The sequence below is a fragment of the Manis pentadactyla genome, chromosome 7 (assembly GCF_030020395.1).
Source record: "Manis pentadactyla isolate mManPen7 chromosome 7, mManPen7.hap1, whole genome shotgun sequence".
Taxonomy (NCBI): domain Eukaryota; kingdom Metazoa; phylum Chordata; class Mammalia; order Pholidota; family Manidae; genus Manis; species Manis pentadactyla.
In genome coordinates this window covers 39,148,029-39,173,459 of record NC_080025.1, presented here as the reverse complement: position 1 = coordinate 39,173,459, position 25,431 = coordinate 39,148,029, and the positions used below count along the sequence as shown (strand labels likewise).

General features: G+C 44.4%; 1 protein-coding gene across 3 annotated transcripts in view; it reads right to left on the bottom strand.

Moving 5' to 3' along the window:
- Positions 1 to 25,431, bottom strand: part of OGDH (oxoglutarate dehydrogenase) — an 87,634-nt gene that overhangs the window by 57,854 nt on the left and 4,349 nt on the right. For all 3 annotated transcript variants that reach the window (XM_036910293.2, XM_036910290.2, XM_036910292.2), the window contains exon 2: positions 7,181 to 7,425. In XM_036910293.2, the coding sequence (XP_036766188.1) occupies positions 7,181 to 7,399 (219 nt within the window). In that variant the 5' untranslated portion in view covers positions 7,400 to 7,425. The remainder of the gene's footprint in view (positions 1 to 7,180; positions 7,426 to 25,431) is intronic.

Genomic DNA, 25,431 nt, shown 5'->3' with positions numbered 1-25,431 from the left:
CCCAAATGAAGAGGGCTTGGCCCACTGCTCTCACTCGAGCATGGCCCTCATGCCACCTGAGGCAAGCAGCCCTCAGTTCTTTGATGAGTGAGAAAACTCCACTACCAGTATATACCCGCTGCACTGGGGTTTTCTCCTGAGCCCAACTCAGTCCTGACGATCCTTGGCTCTTGTCTGGACACCCCAAGCCTATAGCTTGATGTGGGCAGGGGTGGTGACTTCTATCTTGACAAGTACTTCAAGTGACAAAGAGCCCACAGGAATGGATAGCGGGGCCGGACTTGACGGTCAGCATGGCCTTCTAATAGCATGCCTCCCCTGCCCGGCTGAGGACAGCTCCCCAGAAGGGAGGGCTCCTAACCCAAGAGACATGAGACGGTCCTGCCACACCGGCTCCTGTAAGGGTTGCCACCTGGGGCCTGGGGTGTGGCCTCCTGCACCAGCTGGGGTGAGCGAGGCGGGCAGCCCAGCCCCACCACACTGCACGGTGCTCACCCCTTCTGTGGCTACCCACCTGCAGCTGCCACAAACATGCCAGGGTCATGGCAGACAGTCCCCAACTGCTCATCTACCTGCTTGCACAGCTGCCTCTGAGATGAGGAGGGAGGCGTTGGAGGTCTGAAGGGCTGCGTCTCAGCAGAAGGGTGGGCAAGGGGTGGCCCTGCCCCAGGCCAGCTCTTTTGGCAGGACCATGAGCATCTCCCCAGGGGTAGAGGGTGCACTGGATATGTTTCGTGGCAGTGAGGCTGTCCCTCGATGTCCAATGCCACAACCACAGACGAGGTGGCTGTGCATGGTGTGCCAAATAGCGTGAGTCCCCCAGCAGTGAGGTCAGTTAGAGGACATGTATCTAGGTGGCAATGCCAGGGAAGGGGAGATGGTGCTCAAGGGGCAAAGAGGCCTGTGCCACCTGGGCAGCTGGGCCGAGGAACCCAGGACAGGCATGCAGCTCCAAGGAGGGGGCAGATAGCTGACAAGAGACTAGAAAGGTGGGCCAGAACTGGGTTGGATGCTCAGAGCAGGAGGACAGTGCCCTGGGGGGAGGCATGCGCCTGCCACCCTCTCCAAGGGGGTTTGTCCATCAGCTTGTTCGTGACACTACTTACCCAAAACATGAATAGATTTCAACTGTAAATAAACCTAATGTTAGGTTGAAGTGAAACCAGAACTCTGGCTTTGATTTTAGATAACTGAAAGCATCACAGTAGATGAAGCTGTTTCACAAGCCACTGTCCCAGCTGTGTGCCCAGCAGATCCTAGGAATCCGCACTGCCCCCACAGGAAGCTCCTAGGGGCTGCAATCACCCTCCCTGCGATGGCACAAGGAAGCCAGTTCAGCCTGGGTTACTGACGCCCATTTTGGCTGGCAGACGCCGTGACTCTGGGGCTGACCAGACCATTTCCCCCTGCCCAAAGTTCCCTTCAGGTGCCACTCCATCACCTGTGGCTCCACCTTAGCTCTGGAACAAGTCCCACTTGCCCACCAACACATATGCTCTGTACCCTGGGCATGTCACCTGAGGGTCACCACGACCCCTGCCAAGTGCCTGCCAAGGACCCAGATGGAAAGCCACCCAGGGTGGATGGGGGAGCCTCTGGCTGCCTCTTGAATGCATCAAACCCCAGACTAAAAGGCCATCCCACAGATAAACTGACCTCAGCTTGGGCGTCCAACCCCAGTACACCAGAGACAACCAGGCTGTAAGGTTCTGTTTTAACAATGCTTGTTAACTGGCACCAACATGAAATTCGGGGCAACAGGCAACAGAGGAAAATGAGGCATGGCCACTCTGAAACAAAGGTGTGGCTGGAGCAGGCCAACTCAAACAGATGGACAGGCAGTAGTTCCTGGGGCCAAGGACAGGCACCAGTGACTCACTGACAGGTGCTGCTCTAAGAGGCACGTCTCCCCAGGGCCCTGGCATAGGGACTCTTTGGGCTGAGAAAGTGTGCCGGTGAATTCCATACTGTATCTGGAGTAACCAGCTTTTGGACATACTAGCCCAGCTATAGTGTGGCACTCAACAGCCCTGCTGTGCACAAAAGGCTGCTCTGGATGGTCTCCCCAAGAGCCTGAGGTGCCCGATCTGTGCCCACAGCTGGGTCCCAAGCCTTTCCTAAGAACTCTGTGTGACTGTGACTGCCCTAAAGTCCTAATAGGACGCCTGGGGGCCTGAGGTCACGGTGAGGGGCTGCTGTCAACTGCCCACCCCTACAGAACTTCACGAAAGAGTCGTGCTTTAGAGCTAAGCAGGCTCCAAGAGAAGGTGCCACAAGGACGAGTACCTGACCCTACCCCCCCACCTGCAGAGCTTTGCAGTGGAGGGCAGTCTGGGGAGGTGGGCACCAGCAGGGGCAGGGACTGTCTTGTAGTGGGAGGGCTGAAGCTGGGGCCATACCAGGGTGTCCCTAAGGTACCGATGCCAACTGAACAGTGCTGTGCTGTCTACTGAGAGCAGCCAAGCACAGATGAGGGAGTGTCTCCAAACAGCCTCCACTGCCTCAGCCCCACCACACCAGAGAGTCTGCAATGGCACAAGGGTACTACATGGCTCCTCTGAGACTAGGGAGGCCGTCAGACCACTACAGTAGGACCCTGGGGACTGCCCACTGGCCACATCCTCCCACACCTGTGTAAATACCCATCAGGGCTGAGCCCCAGGGGTCTGACCACCAAGGCCATGGGCAGCAGTGGTGGTGTGAGATCTGGCCAGGCCTCCAAGGCCGTGGTCTTACCTCTCCCCTTGGAGTCTGAGGACCTGTGAGGGGTCACTCCAGCCCCCGGGCAGATGGCAGGGCTTTGCAAACAGCTGGCACCACATGCTAGGGACGAAGGCAGTCTGCAGGGAGCCTCAGTTACAGAGCCAGGAATCTCGAAAAAGCCTCCACTGGTGGTGTTCTCAGTGGCTGGGTTGGGGGTGGTCTGCTACAGAATGCTCCTGGGAAGCAGGCCCCTGGACGCATGTGGCCACATGGCCTTCTCAGCAGCTTCCGAGAGTTTGTCCTGCCCTGCAGTGTTCCTCCACCCAGACCCACATGTCCATGAGGAAGGCTGTGCAGCCTTATCAAGCTGCTGCTGAGGATTTGGAGATGGGCCTGTAAGTCCCGACCTTAGAGAAGGCCAAGCTCACAACCCATCCCGGACAGCAGCCCAGAGCCTGAAGACCTTCAGACCTGGTGCCCTGGCCAGTCTGATGCAGGGAGGAGTGGGAAGGTGGATGGGGCAGCCGTTCCAAAGTGCCAGTCAGGAGTTGAGGACAGCCACCTGTGTTCCCTGGGGGAATAGGTTATTTTCATCTGTCCTCAGTCCTTTGATCACTGGCATCACTAAAAAATTGTTTCTGCTTAAAGTTTTGCTTACTCGCTGAAGGGTACTCATCAAGACACCTCACTCCCACACACAACACCCCACCCACTAGGCCCCCAGTGCAGCTGGTCTGACACCCTCCAACTGTCCTCTGACTGCTGAGGGGTCCACTCTCCCAACTCATTTCACAATATAAACAAATGCCCTGCTTTGTCTTGGAACCTTTCTTTCCACTTAGGTTGCAGCTCAGATTTCTGATCTTCGCTGGCTGCCTTTGGTGCCTGGCACGAAACCCCTGAGCCCAGAAGCGCTAGAGCAGGGTTCCCCAACCCAGTCCCGGCCCCTCCTCCTGAGCAGACAGCCTGTCTCTCGTCTGGCCCCTTCCTTACTTTTCAAAGCTCAGTATAGCTGGCGCTCCCTCAGAACTGACCGGGCTCTCTCTGCGGACAGCTGTTCAGCTGGTGCCCCTGGCCTGTGAGCTCAGGGCCCTGCACCAGGCCTCCTGACAGTCATGTATCCAGCCCTCCAACAGGACTGGCAGAGCCCATGCCGCTGCCCAGAGAGAAGGCACTGCAGCACATTCTGGTACACAGGGGGCAATTTTCCCTCTCTGTCAGAGTAAGACATTGGAGCCAGGGGACTCTCAGCTCGTTACCTGACCTAATACAAAAAGCCACTGTGGCTGAGATTCCTGATGTCGGCAGTTCCCAAAGGGTGTTCAACAGCTGTGACCCCTGAAATCCAACCAAGTGCACCATGGGCCCCAGACTCAAGCTTCCCCCAAAGCCAGCACAGCACTGGGCAAACCACAGCCACTTTCGCAGGCAGTCACAGCAACTTCCAAGCTGCAGAGTGGCAGGCACGGGCCATGCAGCACTGGCACAGGGTGCCAGCCTCTCCACTGGCCAGGCTCTCACAGAAAGCGGCAACCTGGGCTTCACATGCAGGCAAGGGGCAGCTGGGTTCCCCAGGCTTGAAGGATTTGAAGGACGGTGGGGCTGAGCCCGAAGAGATAGGACAAAGTTAGGGCTCTTGCGTCAGGTGCCACCCAGCACGCGGTTAAGAAAACATTCCCTTGTTAGGGCCACACCAATGCATTTATGGCAGAAATGACTCAGGTCTGGGATCTGTTTTAAAATACTCCAGGGGGCCCCACCACAAAATAAACCAACAACCAGAAAAGTGGACAGAGGGAGAGGTTTTTAAGGCCCCGCAAACTGTAGAGAACTGCTGTAGCTAGGGTGGGTCTCCTCACGGTTCATTTATACTCCTCTCTACTCCACGTCTGGAGATACACTAACATTTTTAACCTACCAGTAGGAAAGCAGAGTGCAGCAGGCAGGAGAGCATGCATATGGAAGGCTGTCCTGTAGCTGCCCACATGCTATGCACAAGAAGGGGGACAGCATCACCCTTGGGACAAGGAGCCCCACACAGCGAGCCATGCAGAAATGGGAGACCCAACACATGATCAACGGGAATCTTAAATCTAATTTATTATCTCAACCTAAAGTATCTGTTCCAAAACCAGAGTGTAAATGAAGCATTCTAATCAAAGTGAAAAGTTCTAAATTCTTTCTTGGGTCACTGATGCCTCTGTAAACCTGATGGTGCCCCTTAGAGAATGAGCAACCTTGGGTTTAGGCCTGATTCAGCTTAGAGAGGTGACTGATTTCACTTTGCTGGGATAGGGAGGAGGGGGCCTGCTGCATGCCCACAGTTTACACATCTTGCCCTTTTCCTTCTGGAAGACGCCATGCTCCCCACTCAGATGCCAGTGCAGAGAACCTGGGCCAAAGGCACCAACCTGCACGTGTCCTCTCATTAAACTTAAAGTTGCTCTCTGGGGGCCACACCCACACCCCTGCACAGTCCATCCATTGAGTGCCCACCTTGCCTGCTGAGCCTGGAGCCCCACCTTCCCCTGGCTCTTCCCCAGCAGGGTCCTGTTGGTACACGCCACATGAGATGCCAGCCCAGGACACACAGACACCCCCACGGCCCCAAGGGCCTCCCCGTCAACTGTGCCACCTTCTTTGACACTATGTGGGAAAGATGCTTTTCAAGAACAGTTGAGGCACAGTCCTGTCAGGGCAGCAACGACCTAGTGTGGACTACAGCCGTCCAAGCCCACAGCACACCCCAGTGGGAGTGAGCCTCTGGGAGGCAGCCTGGGCTCTGGGTGATGGCATGGCAGTGCAGCCCCCCAGTAACCAATGTTAGGGCTCTGGGAGACGGGGGCAACTGCACGGAAAGGCAAGGAAGGCAGGGGACTCTGCCTGCCTCTCAATTTTTCTGTGAACCTAAACACTGCTCAAAGCAGTTAAGTCTTAATTTAAAAACTGTAATGGTAATGATATTACTACAAATACTAATAATGATAATAACCCAATAAACTTCAGGAGTGGAAAAAACTTCCCACGGAAAATTGGCACCATTTCTGCGTCACTGGCCTAGGATTGTACCTCCAGAGGGCCTCTGCAATAAGCTTTCAGCAGGAGATGCTGTGGCAGGTCCAGCCTGCCTTTCAGAGCTCTGTGCCACAAAGCTCACTGCACATCCTGCCAGGTGCTGGCCCCGGGCACAGATGCCCCTGCTACCTCACAGGGAATGGAGCAAGGCCACCCAGAAGCTGGTCTCTCTAAGGCCAGACATAACAGAATGCTTGGCTGTCACAAAGGCATCATGTTTGGGAAAAGGAAGGGCCGTGTGACCCAGAACCTCTGGGTGGAGCTTTCTCTAGGAACGGCCCGCAGTAGCTGCCTGTGGGACCTGATGTGCCCATGCTGGGTAGGCCTCCCCTTAGGGCTCCTCTTCTGGCAGTCCATGTGTTTGCAGGCAATGCAAGAGGCCCCAGACCCATTCCCAGTGAGCCAGGCCTCACCTTGCCAGTCAGCAATGTAGCTTCCAGGCTGCCGTGGAAACAGGGAAGGACGCAGCTAGATGTCCCCCTTTGCTGAGCAATGAGGTTCAGACCAAGAGTTGGCTTCTGATGACACAGAGCTGGTGGCTCAAGCAGCCACACAAATGTGCCAATCTTAAATGTCAGCAGCACTGACGTACAGCTTATTTTCAGTGACCCCAAAGAAACAGACCACCTTTTGGTGACAAGACCCCAGACTCACAAGTAAGGAGGAAGCCAACAGCGGTGATGGCCAGCCTCCGCTGGGCACCTCCTGAGCGCAGACCTAAGCCCCTCACACACACAGCCCCCTACAAATCTCCCTGCAGCCTGCGACTGGAACGGAAGAGTGCCACCCTCCCACCCTTGCTGTGGGCTAGCTGCCCAACATGAAAACCAAGCATTCCTGAACAAAGTGCTGTGAAGGAGTTCTGCCACTGGGCTCATCCCAATCAAACAGAGGTGTGAGGAACGGTCTGAGGAGCACCTTCCAGCTGCACAGAGGGGGCAGGAAGAAGCCTGCATAGAATTTGCTTTCCAATCAGGAGAAAGACACGAGAACAGGGTCCTAAGATGTCATTCACACAGCAATTCCACGTGACGGCCAAAGGCTTTCATAGGAGAGTGGGCCGGGGAGCATCCTGCAGGGCCATCCCTTCTGTCCGTGTCCCCCTTCAGCATCTCTGTCTTGTAGCAGGCCTGTGAGTCCCTGGATGCAGGCACATGCTCCTTCACACCCTGGTGGGTTAGACATTTCGTCTGTCTTGGGGAGCGAAGCACAGCAAGCAAGAGGGAACACCCTCCGGAGAGGCAGTTCCTGTGAGGCCTGGGTGTTGGCCAAGCTGGGCTGGTGCAGAGGGCTTGGGTCTGTGGCTCCTGGTGCCTGGCCTCCTCAGACCACACACTTACCTGGACGCCAGGCAACATCGGGCAGTGACATCAAATGAGGACACGACTTCTGCGAGCCTTACCTTGTGCACACTTTTGGGGTTGTCCAGCCAGGCAGAGTACATTTCCTCCACATAGTTGGAGCTAGTCCCGCTGAGGAAGGGTTCAGCAGCAACAGGGGCTGCGTAGCAGTGTGCCTGCCCAAACGTCCTCATTGCTGCTCTGCTGTGTGAAAGTGCCTTCACAGTCTGGGAGGCCGTCAGCGGCCTCAGCTTAGTAGCACAAGTCCTTAAGTGGAACATTCCTGTCCTGAGTGTCTCACAACTGCCTGCACATGAAGAGAAGAGAAGTCAGAAAAAGAATTTTAGCAGCTGAGGTTCCTGGGAAAAACTCGCTGGCTGGCTGGAGGAGAAAGACTGCAGGTGCCTCTGCCACGAGGGCCCTGCTCAGGGCACAACAGGGCTCACGAGTCACCCACACCAAGCCTCCACACACAGGGCGGGACCCAGGAGGCAGGCATACTGCAGTGGCTCTGGTCTTCACCAGCAGGTTTAAATTTTGTTCCAGCGATAGGACACAATCTAATACAACAAACATGTGATGGTAAGCTTATACATTGTAAAAGCAACAAGGATTAACTAATGAAGGATTAGATTAGGCTTAATTGCAAATTAAAAACAATACTTTCTCATCTATCTGGAAACTACCTAGTACATGCTGGACCCACAATGTTCGGGAGAATACAGAGAAATTGGAAAATATTTTGTTCACCCTCAAATAATTTATCTTTCAACAGAAAATAGAACATATTTTAAAAGAACATTACAGAGAAAGCATGGAGTGTTTGAGGGACACAGAAAATGCCAAGCAAAGTGCACAACAGAAGGGCCAGTGCCTTCCATGGGGTAGGGGGCAGCTTCTGATCTCAGAGGGAAGGGCTTAGACATGAAGATGGGGAGCACAGGCATTCTAACCCAAGAATCATTAGGAGGAAACATAGGGGAAAGTGCAAAGGGACCCAGAGGAGGAGGAGTCCTGGTGCTGGGTAGGAGGAGGTGAGCCCTCAGGGCCAGGCGGAGGAGGTCTGACAAGGGAGAGGACTGCAGGCCAGATGTTCAGGAGGAAGTCACCAAAAGGTGCCACCCTCACATGGCAAGCTGTCACAGCAAGGCTCTTCACCAAGCCCGCACGCCACCAGAAGGCAGGCACAAGCTTGTCCATGCACAGACTGCCTTTCTGAGTTCTAGTGTTCTTCTTTCCCCAAGGTCGCAGGGTCAGGAACAGCTGAGCCAATGCCCTGTTCCGCCTGGTCACCAGGGCTGCATCCTCAGGCTGGAGAGGAGGGAAGAGCCATAAGGAGGCCTTGAGTCCAGAGGGAGGGACCCACCTCCAGGAGGGGAGAAGGCGAGGGGTGTACTTACTTGCTTCTAATCTGGAAAGACCTTGTACCCAATGGCTACAATTTTACTAAGTCTAATCTACCAAAGAGAACTACTAAATTCTATCAAAAGCCACCACTTCATAAAAGATGCTCATGCGCCCAGACTATGAAAGAGTTCAGACTGTTCCCAGAGGGTCTTGAACAACTCCAACCCATCTAAAAATTGAGCATGCCTCTGGGTGGGACCCTGGCCAGAGGGGACAGGCCCCTCTGCCCCATATCTACCATAGGGCCGCTCCCGAATGTCCCTGAAAGCAAGCACCCCACCTATAAGCCTACCTGATGGAAATCCAAGCTCTGAGACAGCATATGCTGAGAATTACCCAGAAATAAACATTGAATAACTATCCTCTTTACTGTTTATAAGAACCCTTTCTCTTGGCTCAAATATTATCAGAATATGCACAGGGCACTGATGGAGACAACATCCAGCTGCTCAGAAAACTCAGGCCCATGAAGGGGAAAAAGCAGAACAGGTACTTGAAGGACAAACTAAACAACAAACAAAAACTTGCTCCTTAAAAATTAAAGATGCACAAGCAACATATTCTGGATATAGCTAGAGAAAGCAACCTAACCACTGTGGGTTTTAAGTTACCTCAGTAGTTTCCCACCTTCAACTGCACCCCAGGTTTTCCCACTAATAAACTCAAGGTACAGGACCATCAAAGGCTTTCAGTGCTGATTTTTTATTATTCATGTCAAAGGGAAATGCTCGTTTTTTTTCTTCCAATGTCATTACTATCTAGGCAGAGTGAAACACTCCCATGGATTTTCCTCCTGGAACACAGCTCAGCACCTCCATTAACTGCCGTCTTCATTCTGCACTGCCGTGCCCTGCAGGCAGATGAGGCACTGCAAAACCCTCCTTCCAGCTGCTCTCATGGCAGGGCCCTTGAAGCATGATGCTCTAAGTGAACTGCATTATGGAGCTATCTGTAGTCACAGAACCAACAAATAGTTCAGTATGGCCAACACAGTTACCAGGACAGCTAGTGATTTTTAAATCTACTTTGAGATGACTTCTTGGAAAACTTGCTCTTCAGCTGATGGCTCAACGTCCCGCCTCAATCCACAGATGACCAGGAATAGCTGTTCTTTGGCCATGAACTGATGGACCCACAGAGCAGCACTAGGTTTACAGATTTTGTAATTTCAGATTTTGGTAGGTTCAGGGTCCGTCCTTCCAAATGCAGAGTCAACTTTAAGGATAGCACATCACTTGCTAGAGAGACCCAAATGTTCAAACACATTCATGAAAGTGTTGAGTTGTTCAAAAAGTCCAAGAGTTCTGATGTTTGGTTTAGTAGAATATTTCTATTTGACAAGGATGCCAAAAAAATTCACTGGAGAAAGAAGAGTCTTTTCAACAGAAGGAGCTGGGATAACCAGAGTTCCATATGGAAACGATGAAGTCTGACCCCTACCTCACACCATACACAAAATTAACTCAAATGGAATGAAGACCTAAATATAAGAGCTAAAGCTGTATGACTCTTTAGAGGCTTTATAACTTCCAAGTTAAAATACAATAAATCTTCATGGCCTTGAGTCACACAGTGAATTCTTAGGACACCAAAAGTACAAATGACAAAAAAGAAAAAATAGGTATAGTAGATTCCATCAAAATAAAAACTTCTGTGTTTCAAAGGACACAGGACACTCTCAGGAAGAAAATATTCACAAATATTTTTGTAAGAGCTTTATACATAGAATGTATAAAGAATTCTTATGATTTAGTAGCAAACAAGAACAAACCATGCAATCAAAAAGGTAGGCAAAGGATACGAACAGACATTTTTCCAAAGAAGACAACCAAATGGCCAATAATCACCTTAAAAGATGCTCGGCATCATTAATCATTAGGGACATGCAAATCAAAACACAAGATACTACTTCATGCCCAGTAGACTAGATAGAGTCAAAAGAAAACAACAAGATTTGGAGGACACAGATAAACTGGAACCCTCATAGAATTCTGGTGAGAATATAGGCCACTGCAGCCACTTTGGAAAAGTTTGGTAGTTCCTCAAAAAAGTGAGTTACATACAATTCAGCAATTCTACTCCTAGGTACAGAACCAAGGGAAATGAACACATATGCCCACACAGAAACTTGTACACAAATGTCCACAGCGGCATTATTCACATGAGCCAAAAAGTAGAAACAACTCAAATGTCCATCACTTGACAAGGGGGTATACAGAGTGGCTTGCTGCACAACATGATGGCATTAGACAATGAAAAGGAATGAAGTATTGACACACACTGTAACACATGCTGAAAATATTAAGTGAAAAGAGCCACACACAAAAAGAATGACTTCATTTATGGGAAATGGTCAGAATAGACAAATGTGTACAGGTAGAAAACCCACTGATGGCTGCCTAGGACTGGGGGTCAGCGGATGGGGCAGGGATGAGATGTGACTGCTAACGGGTATGGTATTTTTATCAGCAGGGATAAAAATGCTCTAAAACTGGGTTAGGCTGATAGTTGCACAACCTTCTAATTAACTGGAAAACATTCAATTGTGCAATTTAAATGGTGAATTGTAAGGTATGTGAATTATATCTCAACAAAGTTGCTTAAAAAATAAAGAAAAAAAATGGACATGAAACTATCCATGTTAATAGAGTACATAAACTACATAAACCTGTACATTTGAGGGGGAAAAAATAAAAAAAAAAAAAAGAGCCAACAATGAGATATCACCTCACGCCAGTTAGGATGGCCAACATAGAAAAGACTGGGAACAACAAATGCTGGCAAGGATGCAGAGAAAGGGGAACCCTCCTACACTGCTGGTGGGAATGTAAACTAGTTCAACCATTATGGAAAGCAGTATGGAGGTTCCTCAAAAAACTCAAAATATGTGCGAGAGGAGGGGCGGAAGATGGCGGCGTGAGCAGAGCAGCGGAAATCTCCTCCCAAAACCACATATATCTGTGAAAATATAACAAAGACAACCCTTCCTAGAATAAAGACCAGAGGACACAGGACAATATCCAGACCACATCCGCACCTGAGAAAACCCAGCGCCTCACGAAGGGGGTAAGATACAAGCCCCGGCCCGGCGGGAGCCGAGCGCCCATCCCCCCAACTCCCGGCGGGAGAATAGGCAGAGCAGGAGGGAGACGGAGCCCAGGACTGCTGAACACCCAGGCCCAGCCATCTGGGCCAGAGTGCAGACACAGTACGTGCCCAGGGGACCCTGGATACTAGGAAAACAGGGCAGCAAGAACAGTGAGCGGGCACTGGAGGCCGGGCGCCGGAGGACATAAGAAAAGCGCGCAACCACTTTTTTTTTTTTCTGTTTTGTTTTGGAGAGCGCATTTTGGGAGTCTTAAAGGAATAGGGAACCCAATACTAGGGAAACAGGGCAGCAAGAACAGTGAGCGGGCACCGGAGGCCTGGCGCCAGAGGACACCAGAAAAGCGAGTGACCAGTTTTTTTTTTTCTGTTTTGTTTTGGCGAGAGTTTTGGAAGTCTTAAAGGGATAGGGACCCCAATACTAGGGAAACAGGGCAGCAAGACCGGTGAGCAGATGCCTGAGGCCGGTGCCGGAGAATAAAGAAAAACGAGCGGCCACGCTTTTTTTTCTTTTTAATTAAAAAAATTTTTTTTTTTTTGGTGGTCCTTGTTTTGTTTTGGAGGGTGCTTTTTGGAAGTCTTAAAGGGGCAGGGCGGGACACTTAATCCAGAGGTAGGGAATCCGGGGATCTCTGGGCACCCTAACCCCTGGGCTGCAGGGAGCAGAGAGGCCCCTTACGGGGATAAATAGTCTCCAGGCCGCTCCCCCTACAACGCGACTCCACCACTTTGGAGCAGAGGCCCGAACCAGGCCACGCCCACAGCGACAGCGGAGATTAACTCCATAGCAGCCCGGCAGGAAGCAGAAACCCTGTCTGCGCGCAGCTGCGCAGAAGAAGCCACTAGACGTAGCTGTTCTACCAGGAGAGGAGGGCCACAAACCAACAAGAAAGGAAGTCCTTCCAGCCGTCACTCGTCCCAGCTCTGCAAACTATTCCTATCACCATGAAAAGGCAAAGCTACAGGCAGACAAAGATCACAGAGACAACACCAGAGAAGGAGACAGACCTAACCAGTCTTCCTGACAAAGAAGTCAAAATAAGAATCATAAACATGCTGACAGAGATGCAGAGAAATACGCAAGAGAAATGGGATGAAGTCCGGAGGGAGATCACAGATGCCAGAAAGGAGATCACAGAAATGAAACAAACTCTGGAAGGGTTTATAAGCAGAATGGATAGGATGCAAGAGGCCATTGATGGAACTGAAACCAGAGAACAGGAACGCATAGAAGCTGACATAGAGAGAGATAAAAGGATCTCCAGGAATGAAACGATATTAAGAGAACTGTCTGACCAATCCAAAAGGAACAATATCCGTATTATAGGGGTTCCAGAAGAAGAAGAGAGAGGAAAAGAAATGGAAAGTATCTTAGGTGAAATAATTGCTGAAAACTTCCCCAAACTGGGGGAGGAAATAATCAAACAGACCATGGAAATACACAGAACCCCCAACAGAAAGGATCCAAGGAGGACATCCAAGGAGGACAACACCAAGACACATAATAATTAAAATGGCAAAGATCAAGGACAAAGAAAGAGTGTTAAAAGCAGCTGCAGAGAAAAAGGTCACCTATAAAAGAAAACCCATCAGGCTAACATCAGACTTCTCAACAGAAACCCTACAGGCTAGAAGAGAATGGCATGATATATTTAATACAATGAAACAGAAGGGCCTTGAACCAAGGATACTGTATCCAGCACGACTATCATTTAAATATGACAGTGGGATTAAACAATTCCCACACAAACAAAAGCTGAGGGAATTTGCTTCCCACAAACCACCTCTACAGAACATCTTACAGGACTGCTCTAGATGGGAGCACTCCTAGAAAGAGCACAGCACAAAACACCCAACATATGAAGAATCGAGGAGGAGGAATAAGAAGGGAGAGAAGAAAAGAATCTCCAGACAGTGTATATAACAGCTCAATAAGTGAGCTAAGTTAGGCAGTAAGATACGAAAGAGGCTAACCTTGAACCTTTGGTAACCACGGATTTAAAGCCTGCAATGGCAATGAGTACATATCTTTCAATAGTCACCCTAAATGTTAATGGGCTGAATGCACCAATCAAAAGACACAGAGTAATAGAATGGATAAAAAAGCAAGACCCATCTCTTTGCTGCTCACAAGAAACTCACCTCAAACCCAAAGACCTGTACAGACTAAAAGTCAAGGGATGGAAAAACATATTTCAAGCAAACAGCGAGAAGAAAGCAGGGGTTGCAGTACTAATATCAGACGAAATAGACTTCAAAACAAAGAAAGTAACAAGAGATAAAGAAGGACACTACATAATGATAAAGGGCTCAGTCCAACAAGAAGATATAACCATTCTAAATATATATGCACCCAACACAGGAGCATCAGCATATGTGAAACAAATACTAACAGAACTAAAGGGGGAAATAGACTGCAATGTATTCATTCTAAGAGACTTCAACACACCACTCACCCCAAAGGATAGATCCACCGGGCAGAAAATAAGTAAGGACAGGGAAGCACTGAACAACACAGTAGAGCAGATGGACCTAATAGACATCTATAGAACTCTACATCCAAAAGCAACAGGATACACATTCTCCTCAAGTGCACATGGAACATTCTCCAGAATAGACCACATACTAGGCCACAAAAAGACCCTCAGAAAATTCCAAAAGATTGAAATCCTACCAACCAACTTTTCAGACCACAAAGGCATAAAACTAGAAATAAACTGTACAAAGAAAGCAAAGAGGCTCACAAACACATGGAGGCTTAACAACACGCTCCTAAATAATCAATGGATCAATGACCAAATCAAAATGGAGATCCAGCAATATATGGAAACAAATGACAACAACAACACTAAGCCCCAACTTCTGTGGGACACAGCAAAAGCACTCTTAAGAGGAAAGTATATAGCAATCCAAGCATATTTAAAAAAGGAAGAGCAATCCCAAATGAATGGTCTAATTTCACAATTATCGAAATTGGAAAAAGAAGAACAGATGAGGCCTAAGGTCAGCAGAAGGAGGGACATAATAAAGATCAGAGAAGAAATAAATAAAATTGAGAAGAATAAAACAATAGCAAAAATCAATGAAACCAAGAGCTGTTTCTTTGAGAAAATAAACAAAATAGATAAGCCTCTAGCCAGACTTATTAAGAAGAAAAGAGAGTCAACACAAATCAACAGTATCATAAACGAGGACGGAAAAATCACGACGGACCCCACAGAAATACAAAGAATTATTAGAGAACACTATGAAAACCTATATGCTAACAAGCTGGGAAACCTAGGAGAAATGGACAACTTCCTAGAAAAATACAACCTTCCAAGACTGACCCAGAAAGAAACAGAAAATCTCAACAGACCAATTACCAGCAACGAAATTGAAGCGGTAATCAAAAAACTACCAAAGAACAAAAACCCCCGCGCCAGATGGATTTACCTCGGAATTTTATCCGACATACAGGGAAGACATAATACCCATTCTCCTTAAAGTTTTCCAAAAAATAGTGGAAGAGGGGATACTCCCAAACTCATTCTATGAAGCTAACATCACCCTAATACCAAAACCAGGCAAAGACCCCACCAAAAAAGAAAACTACAGACCAATATCCCTGATGAACGTAGATGCAAAAATACTCAACAAAATATTAGCAAACCGAACTCAAAAATACATCAAAAAGATCATACACCATGACCAAGTGGGATTCATCCGAGGGATGCAAGGATGGTACAACATTCGAAAGTCCAACAACATCATCCACCACATCAACAAAAAGAAAGACAAAAACCACATGATCATCTCCGTAGATGCTGAAAAAGTATTTGACAAAGTTCAACATCCATTCATGATAAAAACTCTCAGCAAAATGGGAATAGAGGGCAAGTACCTCAACATAATAAAGGCCATCTATGATAAACCCACAGCCAACATTATATTGAACAGCGAGAAGCTGAAAGCATTTCCTCTGAGATCGGGAACTAGACAGGGATGCCCACTCTCTCCACTGTTATTTAACATAGTACTGGAGGTCCTAGCCACGGCAATCAGACAAAACAAAGAAATATAAGGAATCCAGATCAGTAAAGAAGAAGTTAAACTGTCACTATTTGCAGATGACATGATACTGTACATAAAAAACCCTAAAGACTCCACCCCAAAACTACTAGAACTGATATCGGAATACAGCAAAGTTGCAGGATACAAAATCAACACACAGAAATCTGTGGCTTTCCTATACACTAACAATGAACCAACAGAAAGAGAAATCAGGAAAACAACTCCATTCACAATTGCATCAAAAAAAATAAAATATCTAGGAATAAACCTAACCAAAGAAGTGAAAGACTTATACTCTGAAAACTACAAGTCACTCTTAAGAGAAATTAAAGGGGACACTAACAGATGGAAACTCATCCCATGCTCGTGGTTAGGAAGAATTAATATCGTCAAAATGGCCATCCTGCCCAAAGCAATAGACAGATTTGATGCAATCCCTATGAAACTACCAGCAACATTCTTCAATGAACTGGAACAAATAATTCAAAAATTCATATGGAAACACCAAAGACCCCGAATAGCCAAAGCAATCCTGAGAAAGAAGAATAAAGTAGGGGAGATCTCACTCCCCAACTTCAACCTCTACTATAAAGCCATAGTAATCAAGACAATTTGGTACTGGCACAAGAGCAGAGCCACAGACCAATGGAACAGACTAGAGAATCCAGACATTAACCCAGACATATATGGTCAATTAATATTTGATAAAGGAGCCATGGACATACAATGGCGAAATGACAGTCTCTTCAACAGATGGTGCTGGCAAAACTGGACAGCTACATGTAGGAGAATGAAACTGGACCATTGTCTAACCCCATATACAAAAGTAAACTCAAAATGGATCAAAGACCTGAATGTAAGTCATGAAACCATTAAACTCTTGGAAGAAAACATAGGCAAAAACCTCTTAGACATAAACATGAGTGACCTTTTCTTGAACATATCTCCCCAGGCAAGGACAACAACAGCAAAAATGAGTAAGTGGGACTATATTAAGCTGAAAAGCTTCTGTACAGCAAAAGACATCATCAATAGAACAAAAAGGAACCCTACAGTATGGAAGAATATATTTGAAAATGACACATCCGATAAAGGCTTGACGTCCAGAATATATAAACAGCTCACACGCCTCAACAAACAAAAAACAAATAACCCAATTAATAAATGGGCAGAGGAACTGAACAGACAGTTCTCCAAAAAAGAAATACAGATGGCCAACAGACACATGAAAAGATGCTCCACATCGCTAATTATCAGAGAAATGCAAATTAAAACTACAATGAGGTATCACCTCACACCAGTAAGGATGGCTGCCATCCAAAAGACAGAGAACAACAAATGTTGGCGAGGGTGTGGAGAAAGGGGAACCCTCCTACACTGCTGCTGGGAATGTAAGTTAGTTCAACCATTGTGGAAAGCAGTATGGAGGTACATCAAAATGCTCAAAACAGACCTACCATTTGACCCAGGAATTGCACTCCTAGGAATTTACCCTAAGAATGCAGCAATCAAGTATGAGAAAGATCAGTGCACCCCTATGTTTATCGCAGCACTATTTACAATAGCCAAGAATTGGAAGCAACCTAAATGTCCATCGATAGATGAATGGATAAAGAAGATGTGGTACATATACACAATGGAATACTACTCAGCCATAAGAAAAGGGCAAATCCAACCATTTGCAGCAACATGGATGGAGCTGGAGGGTATTTTGCTCAGTGAAACAAGCCAAGCAGAGAAAGAGAAATACCAAATGATTTCACTCATCTGTGGAATATAAGAACAAAGGAAAAACTGAAGGAACAAAACAGCAGCAGAATCACAGAACTCAAGAATGGACTAACAGGTACCAAAGGGAAAGGGACTGGGGAGGATGGGTGGGTAGGGAGGGATAAGGGGGGGAGAAGTAGGGGGGTATTAAGATTAGCATCCATAGCGGGGTGGGAGAAAGGGGAGGGCTGTACAACACAGAGAAGACAAGTAGAGATTCTACAACAGGTTGCTACGCTGATGGACAGTGACTGTAAAGGAGTATATGGGGGGACCTGGTATAGGGGAGAGCCTAGTAAACAAAGTATTCGTCATGTAAGTGTAGATTAATGATTAAAAAAAAAAATGCAGTTCCTATGTGGTGACCTCTAATGAGTTCTACACAATGATATAAAGGACATATAAAAGTGTAGGCAAAGGGTCTGTTTGTGTTTATACAGAGGATCAAAGCCTAATTTGGCTACCCCGAAAATGAACTAAGATACGATATGAAAAAGAACTTCCAACATCAGCACTCTCTGGAAGACTCATGCCAGAAGATGATCATCAAAAAACCCCAACAAAGATCCACGCACTGCTACAGCTGTAGATGCACTCATCCCACCAGTTCCTGGACTTGCCATGGGAATGAGGAAGGAGATATCTAAGCTGGCCTGTGCATGCAGTAAAACAAAAATTGGACTGGATCTATACTGTTGGAACTCAACCAAGAATTAGGAGAAGTGCAAATTGTAGCACTCCAAAATCTTACAACCACAGACTATTTATCGTTAAAAGAACATATGGGATATGAACAGTCCCCAGGAATGGGGTGTTCTAGTTTATCTGAATTCTCTCAGACTGTTTAAGTTCAGTCGGACAATATCCACCATATCGTAGATAAGTTTTCACAAATGCCTAAGGTGCCTAACTGGTTTTCTTGGTTTCACTGGAGATGGCTGGTAATTACAGGTATGCTTTGGTTAGGTAACTATATTCCTATTATGTTAATGTGTGTGCACAATTTAATTAGTCGTTTAAAACCTATCAATGCTGAAGTTACTCTACAAGAAGATATGTCAAAGAAATAATCAATCTTCCCAGGTTTTCTTCTGCCTGCTACTTCTGTAGCTTTTCTTCTTCCTACCTAATCACAACCTTTAAATAGAACTCATGCCACATGTCGAATTTACCGAGTATCATAATTCTTCCAAGTGGTAAAGACACCTCAAGACAAATGCTGGGCATAGAAGCCACAGGGCATAAATATGCAAAGAAGTAAAAAGCTAACCTTTTCAAACGATAAGGCTTCTCTCTCACTTACCAACTTAACATTTCCCTGTATGGCCCCGGAAGATGACTGGTTAGCCAGAGACGGGTAAGATTCCTCAAGGGAGGAACAACCTAAGACAGGCACAGTCGCAGGGGGCCATCTGGTGAGAAAATGGGGAGCAGCAGAGGTGAGGCTTAGAACCTCCCCCCTCATGTTCTGAGAGAAATCTTCTGCATACATGGATGTTTTGTTGCTCTTGTCTAGCTTGGATTAACACATAGTCTACAGGCACACACCTGATCATCTACATTTGCTCTCTTACAACACTAAACTCTGTTTTCTACCTTTATCTCGTATCTACCTACCACTTCAGCATTTTATTAAAAATAATAAAGAGAGAAATGTGGTATCCACATATAAATCAAGTATAAAAATCAAACAAATATTCATATTTGAACTGTTTATAGTTCATAATGCATGAGCAAAACCAAAAGTTTCTGTGATGACTGCCCTTGTACTGTTCACCATGTAACTTAGTCACTATGTAAGAATTTGTTCTCCATGTAAAAACTTGTTCGTTATGCTTCAGAAGATTGGAGACTGACGAAAATTAGGCTTGGGGTGGATTAATGATTGTGCATTGAGCATTGACTCCCCTATACAGAATTTTATTGTTGTTAACAACCAATTGATCAATAAATATGAGAGATGCCCTAACAACAACAACCAAAAAAAAGTACACACTTCCAATTGTAAAATAAATAAGTAACCGGGATGTAATGTATAGCATAAGGAATATAGTCAAAATATTGTAACAACTTGGTATGGTGATAGCTGGTACCTAGAATTATCATGTATATAAATGTTGAATCACTGTGTTGTACACCTGAAACTAATGTAATGTAATACTGTGTGTCAACTACCCTTCAATAAAAAATAATTATCTAAAAAAAATAAATAAATAAAAATAAAAAATAAAAAATAAAAAAATAAAAATAAATAATAATAATAATAATAATAATAGAGAAATGTGGTATCCACATATAAATCAGGTTTAAAAATCAAATGAATATTCATATTTGAACTGACTGTGTATAGTTCATAAGGCATTAACAAAACCGAAAGCTTCTGTGATGACTGCCCTTGCACTGTTCACCATGTAACTTATTCACTATGTAAGAATTTGTACTCCATGTAAGAACTTGTTCATTATGCATCAGAAGATTGGAGACTGACGAAAATTGGGCTTGGGGTGGATTAATGATTGTGCATTGAGTATTGACCCCCCTATACAGAGATTTGTTGTGGTTAACAATTATTTGATCAATAAATATGAGAGATGCCCTCACAATATATATATATATATATATATATATATATATATATATATATATATATATATATATATATAAACACACTTCCAATTGTAAAATAAATAAGTAACCGGGATGTAATGTATAGCATAAGGAATATAGTCAAGATATTGTAACAACTTGGTATGGTGATACCTGGTACCTAGAAATATCATGTATATAAATGTTGAGTCGCTGTGTTGTACACCTGAAACTAATGTAATGCAATGCTGTTGTCAACTTCCCTTCAATAAAAAAAAAAAAAAAAAAAGAATGGACTAACAGGTACCAAAGGGAAAGGGACTGGGGAGGATGGGTGGGTAGGGAGGGATAAGTGGGGGGAGAAGTAGAGGGGTATTAAGATTAGCATGCATGGGGGGGTAGGAGAAAAGGGAGGGCTGTACAACACAGAGAAGGCAAGTAGTGATTCTACAACATTTTGCTATGCTGATGGACAGTGACTGTAAAGGGGTTTATAGGGGAGACCTGGTATAGGGGAGAGCCTAGTAAACATAATATTCGTCATGTAAGTGTAGATTAGTGATACCAAAACAAAAAACAAAAAACAAAAAACAAAAAAGGGCAGTTCCTGTGTGGTAACCTCTAGTGAGTTCTACACAAGAGTATAAAGGGCATATAAAAGTGTAGGCAAAGGGTCTGTTTGTGTTTATACAGAGGATCAAAGCCTAATTGGGCTACCCCGAAAATGAACTAAGATACTATGTGAAAAAGAACTTCCAACATCAGCACTCTCTGGAAGACTCATGCCAGAAGATGATCATCAAAAAACCCCAACAAAGATCCACGCACTTCTACAGCTGTAGATGCACTCATCCCACCAGCTCCTGGACTTGCCATGGGAATGAAGGAGATATCTAAGCTGGCCTGTGCATACAGTAAAACAACAAATTTGACTGGATCTATACTGTTGGAACTCAACCAAGAATTAGGAGAAGTGCAAATTGTAGCGCTCCAAAATCTTACAACTACAGACTATTTACCGTTAAAAGAACATAAGGGATGTGAACATTCCCCAGGAATCAGTTTTTTTAATTTGTCTGATTTATCCACCATATCATAGATAAGTTTTCACAAATGCCTAAGGTACCTAACTGGTTTTCTTGGTTTCACTGGAGATGGCTGGTAATTACAGATATGCTTTGGTTATGTAACTATACTCCTATTATATTAATGTGTGTGCGCAATTTAAGTAGTAGCTTAAAACCTATACATGCTGAAGTTACTCTACAAGAAGATATGTCAAAGATATAATCAATCTTCCCGTGTTTTCTTCCGCCTGCTACTTCTACAGCTTTTCTTCTTCCTTCCTAATTACAACCCTTAAATAGAATTCGTGCCTCATATCAAATTTACCAAGTATCATAATTCTTCCAAGTGGTAAAGATACCTCAAGACAAATGCTGGGCATAGAAGCCACAGGGCATAAATCTGCAAAGAAGTAAAAAGCTAACCATTTCAAACAATAAGGCTTCTCTCTCACTTACCAACTTTACATTTCCCTGTATTGCCCCGGAAGATGACTGTTTAGTCAGAGACGGGTAAGATTCCTCAAGGGATGAACAACCTAAGACAGGCACAGTCGCAGGGGAGCCATCAGGTGAGAAATTGGGGATCAACAGAGGTGAGGCTTAGAACCTCACCCCCCCTGTTCTGAGAGAAATCTTCTGCATACGTGGATGTTTTGTTGCTCTTGTCTAGCTTGGATTAACACATAGTCTACAGGCACACACCTGATCATCTACATTTGCTCTCTTACAACACTAAACTATGTTTTCTACCTTTATCTTGTATCTACCTACCACTTCAGCATTTTATTAAAAATAATAATAATAAAGAGAGAAATGTGGTATCCACATATAAATCAAGTATAAAAATCAAATGAGTATTCATATTTGAACTGACTGTTTATAGTTCATAATGCTTGAGCAAAACCGAAAGTTTCTGTGATGGCTGCCCTTCTGTACTGTTCACCATGTAAGAACTTATTCACTATGTAAGAATTTGTTCTCCATGTTAGAACTTGTTTGTTATGCCTCAGAAGATTGGAGACTGACGAAAATTAGGCTTGGGGTGGATTAATGATTGTGCATTGAGCATTGACTCCCCTATACAGAATTTTATTGTTGTTAACAACCATTTGATCAATAAATATGAGAGATGCCCTCACAACAACAAAAAAATAGTACACACTTCCAATTGTAAAATAAATAAGTAACCGGGATGTAATGTATAGCATAAGGAATATAGTCAAAATATTGTAACAGCTTGGTATGGTGATAGCTGGTACCTAGAATTATCATGTATATAAATGTTGAATCACTGTGTTGTACACCTGAAACTAATGTAATGTAATACTGTGTGTCAACTACCCTTCAATAAAAAATAATTATCTACAAAAAAAAAAAAAAAAAGGATGGGCATTAGGTCTTCTTTAAACGTTTGGTAGAACTCAGCTGTGAAGCCATCTGTACCTGGACTTTAGTTTTTTGGGGAGTTTTTAGGTTACCAATTCAATTTTATTGATGGTAATTCGTCTGTTCATATTTTCTGTTTCTTCCTGGGTCAGCCTTGGAAGGCTGTATTTTTCCAGAAAGCTGTTCATTTCTTCTAAGTTGTCCAATTTATTGGGATATTACTTTTCATAATATTCTCTAATAATTCTTTGTATTTCTGTGGTATCCATTGTGATTATTTCTTCTCCATTTCTGATTCTGTTTATGTGTGTACACTCTTTTTTTTCTTGATAAGTCTGGCTAGGGGTTTATCTATTTTGTTTATTTTCTTGAACAACCAGCTCCTGGTCTTATTGATTTTTTTCCCATTGTTTTATTCTTCTCTATTTTATGTATTTCTGTACTGGTCTTTACTACATCCCTCCTTCTGATTCTGGGTTTCATTTGTTCTTCTTTTTCTAGTTTCCTTAATTGTGAGTTTACACTGTTTATTTGGGATTATTCTTTTATATTGAGGTAAACCAGTATTGCTATGTACTTTCCTCTTAGAACTGCCTTTGCTACCTCCCTCAGATTTTGGGCTCTTGTGTTTTGTTGTCATTTGTCTTCATGTATTGCTTGATTTCTGTTTTAATTTCATTGATTCATCGGTAATTTAGAAGCATGTTCTTTAGTCTCCATATGTTTGTAGGCTTTTTTTGTTTTCTCTGTGTAATTTATTTCTAGTTTCATATCGTTATGGTCTGAGAAGCTGCATGATACAATTTCAATCTTTCAAATTTGTGGATCTTGTGGTCTAGTATGTGATCTATTCTGGAGAACCTTCCATGTACTCTTGAGAAAAATGTGTACCTTGCTGCTTTTGGGTGGAGTGTTTTGTAGATATCTGTTAAGTACATTTGATCTACTGTATTGTTCAGTGCCCGTTTCTTTATTTTCTGTCTGGCTGACCTATTGATGTGAATGGTGTGTTAAAGTCTTGTAAAACGAATGTGGTGCAATTTATTTCCCCCTTTAATTCTTACTATTTGTTTTACCTATTTAGGTGCTCCTGTGTTGGGTGCATAGATATTTATAATGGTTATATCCTCTTGTTGGACTGATCCCTTTATCATTAGGTAATGTCCTTGTCCCTTGTTACTTTCTTTGTTTTGAAATCAATTTTGCCTAATAGAAGTACTACTAATCCTGTTTGTGTCTCCCTATTATTTGGATGGATTATCCACCCTTTCACTTTTAGTCTGTGTATGTCTTTGGGTCTGAAATGAATCTCTTGTAGGGAGCATATACATGGGTCTTGTTTTTTTATTTCATTCTGCCACTCTATGTCTTTTGATTGGAGTATTCAGTCCTTTTACATCTGAGGTGATTACTGATAGATATGTGCTTATTGCTATTTTATTAATTGTTTTTGGCTGTTTTTTATGGCTCTTCTCTGTTCTTTTCTCTCTTGTATACTTGTTATTGATGATTTTCTTTAGTGCTGTAATTTGATTTTTTTAAAATTGTATTGTGTTGTGTGTTTATTGTGGGCTTTAGTTTTGTGGTTACCAAAGGTTCAAGGATAGCTTCCTTACTATACACTAGTCTGTCTTAAATTGCTGTTTATTGTATTTCAAATACAGCCTAAAGATACTTTTTTTCTTCTTCTTCCTCCTCCATTTTTCTCATATTAAATGTCATAATCTGCACTTTTTGTGTATCCCTTGACTGATTTTGTGTACAGTTGATTTTATTTTGTTTTTATTTTGTACTTGCTTGGTAATTAATTGGTCTACTACCTTCATTGTCAGTTTATTTTCACTAGTGAAAGTTATTTAGCCTTACGGACATTTCCATCTACAGCATTCCCTTTAACATATCCTGTAAAGCTGGTTTAGTGGTAGTGAATTCCTTCAACTTTTATTTGTCTGGAAATTGTTTAATACCTGCTTCAAATTTTAATGATAATCTTGCCAGGTAGAGGATTCTTGACTGGAGGCCCCTCTTTTTCATTACATTAAATTACATAAATATCATGACACTCACTCCTGGTTGTACAGTTTCTGTTCAGATGTCTGCTGTTGGCCTGATGGGATTTCCTTTGTATTCTTTTTTCTCTCTACACTTTCAACATTCTCCTTATCTTTGATCTTTGCCATTTTAATTATTGTATTATGTGTCTTGCTGTTGTCTTCCTGGGGTTCCTTTTGTTAGGGGATCTTTGTACTTCCATGATCTGAGTGTCTATTTCCTCCCCCAAATTGGGGAAGATTTCAACAGTAATTCCCTTAAAGAGACTGTCTCTCCCTTTGTCTTTCTGTTCTCCTCGTGGTTCCATTATGCAAATACTGTTTCATATGTATTGGTCACAAAGCTCTCATCATTCTTTCATTTCTAGAGATCATTTTTCTCTCTGTTCCTCAACTTCTTTGTATTCTTCTTCTCTAACTTCCATATCATTTACCGTCTCCTCTACCTGTTCTAACCTACTCTTAAATCCCTCCATTGTATGTTTCATTTCAGATACTGTATTCTTCAGCTCTGAGTGGCTTTTTTCAGGTTCTCTGTCTCTTTGCTGAAGTCCACCCTGAGATCTCGAATACTTTTCTGTAAATCTGTAAGCATGTTTATGACTTTTATTTTGAAATCTTTATCAAGAAGATTGGTGATATCTCTGTTTCATTTAGCTCTCTTTCTGGGGTTCTGTCCTGTAGTTTTGTTTGGATCATTTTCCTCTGCCTACTCATTTTGTCAGGGTTTCTGTGTGTTTTCCTTTGTATTTATCAGATAACTCTGTTAAGCTTACTGTCCTATATAGTTTTATGAAGAAGGCATTGTATGGTGCCCAGAAGCTCAAGATTCTTTACTCTTTCATTTTGTTCCTCTTTCTCTTGCCTGTAGGTTGGGGTCCGGGGAGG